The sequence below is a fragment of the Phaethon lepturus genome, unplaced genomic scaffold, assembly GCF_000687285.1.
Source record: "Phaethon lepturus isolate BGI_N335 unplaced genomic scaffold, ASM68728v1 scaffold43486, whole genome shotgun sequence".
Taxonomy (NCBI): Eukaryota; Metazoa; Chordata; class Aves; order Phaethontiformes; family Phaethontidae; genus Phaethon; species Phaethon lepturus.
The window spans coordinates 1-4,075 of NW_010547692.1; the positions used below are offsets into that span (position 1 = coordinate 1).

At 56.5% G+C, this 4,075-nt stretch overlaps 1 protein-coding gene across 1 annotated transcript; it reads right to left on the reverse strand.

Moving 5' to 3' along the window:
• Positions 1 to 128: 128 nt before the first annotated feature.
• On the reverse strand, positions 129 to 4,074 carry ARHGEF10L (Rho guanine nucleotide exchange factor (GEF) 10-like; the record flags this gene model as incomplete). Its single annotated transcript, XM_010289728.1, has 9 exons — positions 3,970 to 4,074; positions 3,775 to 3,867; positions 3,339 to 3,512; positions 2,551 to 2,696; positions 1,822 to 2,006; positions 1,610 to 1,725; positions 1,295 to 1,422; positions 1,103 to 1,203; positions 129 to 250 (listed from the first exon to the last, which is right to left on the reverse strand). Coding segments are annotated over exons 1-9 (1,170 nt in total), but the record flags the coding sequence as incomplete, so codon positions are not given.
• Between the last annotated feature and the right edge of the window lies 1 nt (position 4,075).

The window sequence follows — 4,075 nt, forward strand, 5'->3', positions numbered from 1 at the left end:
GCCCGGCTCGGCCACCCCACCCAGCCCACCCGCTGTGGGATTTCTCCTCGAGTCCCCCAGAAAAGAGGGATGTAGAGGGGAAGGAGGTATTGGGGGGGGTTGGAGAAGAGGTTGGCCATGGCTCTTACCTGCAGGTCGAGGGCCTTGGAGGAGAAGGCGGGCATGTGGCAGGAGAGGATGGGGCACCAGAAAGGAGCTTTGCTCTTCTTGTCTTCGTCGGGACAGAGCCAGCCCGGCTGGTTCTCCTCCCCTGCAGCGAGGATGGTCCGAGGATGGTCAAGACACCCCCCAGCATCTCTCCCTTCCCCCAAATTACCCCAAAATTAGTAATACAGGGCGCAGAGCTCTCATCTCCAACCCCAAACCCTCGGCACCTGTGGACCTGGGGCGCATCTCGCACCCTTCCTCCCAGCTATCGCGCCCCAGCGCAGCAAAAAAAGCCCCCAAATCCAAATAATTTATATATAGAAGGAAAAAACAACGACACCCTAATGTGTTTCTTCACATTAGGCTTTAATGTGTTTTCATTTCTAACTCATGGATACGGGATTATCCCCTGGGCATCCCAAATTAAAAAAAAACAACACGTAAACTGTTAAAAACAAGAGAATCAAAAATCGTTCCAGCCCGGGAGGGAATCCGAGCACTCAAATAGGATTTCAAATTATTTTATTTTTTGCTTTCTTCCATTAAACTTTTTTTTTTTCCCTCCCCTGCAGCAGCTGGTGGAGTTACATAGGAATAGGGACAAGGAACCGGCAGGAGGGGCCTCTCCTCCTTTGCTTATTCATCCCCTTTCACGGAAAAGGGGTCAGCCCCGACACCATCGGCATGGGAGCCAACGGAAATCCATCGCCTCGCCACGCCGACCCGGAGGTGCCACCCGAGAGCAGCAAAACGCAAAGCATTTTGAGCCAGAATTACCGATTCCCATCATTTCCAGCGTGCAACCCCCCACGAAGTTCTCCATCACCTCGCTCCGAATTTTTTTCCCTGCCCCGTTCCATGTCAGGATGCTCGGAGCAATGCAAACCCTCCTGCTCCCAAATTTGGCTTTTCAAAGCAAGGGTGATGGCAAGCAACATGCCACGGGGCTACTCACGCAGTCCTATCTTGGCCAAGTGCAGGCGGTTCACCCAGGAGATCTTGCTCAGGGGGTTTGGAGTGATGAAGACCACCATGACGCTGATGGGGCGGCCGGACCTGTGTAGGGAGAGCATCACCAGGCTGGTCTTCAGCCTCCTCCTCCTCCTCTCTAGGCTGGGAAGAGCCCACCCATGAGCTGCAAACTCACTTGTCCGGCTTCCCAGGCAGCAAGAGACGGAGGCGGCACTTGTTGGCGGAGTGGATCTCCTCCTCCTTCACCTTCATCATCCTCTGCAGGGCCAAGCACCAGTCCTGGGCCACCGTCATGTTCAGGTTCTGGGGGAAAAGTCATAAATCATGGAAGCACCTTCAAAACAAGCCCGAATCATCCCCAAATTTCATCTGTGGGGCTCTGGAGGATGCGGTGTCCAGCGGCCCCGGAGGAACCGCATGGTTCTTGCGAAGCCCTCAAGGTCAGCTCTACCCCAATCGTGAGTTTGGCCATGTTTTGGCACGTAGGTACCTGGTAGGTGCCGTGCAAGGTGCTGATGAGAAGGGTGATCTGCTCTACCACCGCCAGGTCCTTCTGCAGGTCCTGCAGCTCCTGGAAGAGCCGCGGTGGCCCCAGGTAGACTTTATCTTACGTGGAGAAACGGAAAAACAAGGTCCATGGAGGATGCTCCATCCCACCCCACCAAAACCAGCCCAGCACCGGGTCACGAGACGGGTGCTCACTGTGCGAAGCCTGCCCGGCCGGCGCATGCTTCTTGGCACCGGCGTTGTGGATGACGACGTTGTCCTTGTCATAGGCGCCGCTCTCCTGCCCCACCTCCACCACCTGTACCTGCGGGAGGGCCGTGCTCCACTTCACCACGTATTTGGGACCCAGGGGCACCAGGCTGCTAATTTCCAGCTGGCCTCTGCCGAGGGAGGATGCAAAAAATACACGTAAATATATATATATATTTTTTTTTTTTCCCCGCTTGCCCTGCAAGCCCTTGGAAAATGCATTTCGCAAGCCAAGCCCCACTTGCAACCCCACGCCGTGCACCGGTGCATGCCCGCACCCCCAAACATGGGGCACACAACCACAGCAGACCACGCTCGGCACCTACCCTGGGTTCACCGGCCTGGAAGAGGGGAAAAACGATTAATAAAGAGGTATTATGTGGCCCTCAAGGAGGGTTCTCTCCCTTCGCAGCATCTACCGGAGCCCGCGCCGGCTCCAGGACCCCACACAGCACCAGGGGACGGAGGCTTTGCATGGAGGCATGCCAAAAGCGGGGTGCAAGGCAACCCCAAACCAGGTGGGTTCCCCTCCAACGCAAGGCGGGGTGGTTTTAAAAACCCTTGGGGTAGAGCTAAGAAGACCCACCAAGCCCAAAACGGAGGTGGGGAAGGGGGAAGGTCGCTAGGTGGGCACTTTGCAAAGTGATTTTGGGGTCCGGGGCCACCAGCACGTACTTGAAGTTGATGTTGGCGCAGACCAGCGTGTCATTGAGGAGGAAAACCTTCCGTTCCTTCGACTTGATGAGTTGCCCCCGCTCACCGTACACCGTCTCCGTCAGCGTCTCGCAGAGCAGGAGCTGCCGCTGCCCCGAGCTCAGCAGCTGCGGAGGGGATGGAGCGGGCGGAGGGCTCAGCCTGGGGGCTTTTGTGAGCCCCTTGCCCCAAAATTTGGTTTGTTTTTCCCTTATTGCAAGGATTTTCCTCCCGCCGGGGGCACGCACGGCCCCGAGCTCTGCAGAGACAGCAGCGTGCTCCGAGGCTGCACGATGCAAAACCCCTTCGCACCCTGTGCGTCCAGCCACCAAGAGAGCAGAGCCCTGACCAACGCGGCCACCAACACGGCCACCAATGCGGCTTCTTTTGGGTCTCTCTTCAACCCCTGGCCCTAAATCCGGATGCCAGGGCTGAGCCGGCGGGTTGCCCCGCTGCGGTTTTTGCCACCACGGCCGTCCCCTGCCCCGGATGTGTCGCAAGAGCTTCATTCAGGGTTTGTTTTTGTTTCCACCAACGGTTGCAAAATCAGGCGGATGAGGCAGCAGCTCATCCTTGCTTTTCCCTGGCAAGGAATTTCCCCGTGACAGCCTCAAGATTTGCTTTTGCTCAACGTCCTTTCAGAGAAAATGGGGATCTTGGCTTCCCGAAACCCCCGACACTGAGAGGAAGGGGGAAGCTGCAAAGCTCAAGCACCAGCTCCAAAACCCACCCGTCACGAGGATGAGGAGGTGAGGCTTTGGAGGACCTACCTTGTTGAGGCTGCTGCGGTCGCTGATGCTCTTGCTGAGCTGCTGGATTTCGGCAACTTGGTCAGCCAAGCGCTTCTGCTCGTTGAGCTTCTCGGCCAATGTCTCCAGCTCGGTGAGGGCCAACTGGAGGGACAGGCGGTCCGCGTGGCCCTTGGGGGTGTTTTTCAGCATGTCCTGGGGTGGGGAAAAGGATGGGGGACAAAAGCCACCCCAACAACATCAGTCCCGTTGAGTATGTTATGATTGGAAGCGCTTTCAGCACCTCCAAAATCAAAGCTTGGCAGATGATCCTTGGGAGGGGTCCCCCAAGCTGCAACCAAGCTGCCAACCCAAAAACATGGCCCTTGCTAAGCCCTTTCCCGCAGCACCCAGACTGAAAAAAAAAAAAAAAAATAGGGTGCAAAGCAAGGTGGGTGCAGGTACCCTTCGCCCGTACCTGCAGGAGCAGGATGAACTGAGGGAACCTCTGGATGGGCTTCACCATCAGCCCGTAGAGTGTGACCCGGTCGGCACTGGCCATCTGCCTCTTCTGCAGGGAGGGGAAAAAAAGCAAAAGAAAAAAAAAAAAAGGGAATTTTCACCCGTAAGGGTGACTGGCAGCGCCACGCGTCCGCTTTTGGGTCCTGCTGACCTTGAGGAAGTCGAGGAAGGCAGGTTTGGTGAGACAAGCCTTCTTGATGAGCGACATGGCGGTGGTGAAGTTGTTGACGTAGTCGCTGTAGACATCCAGCACCATC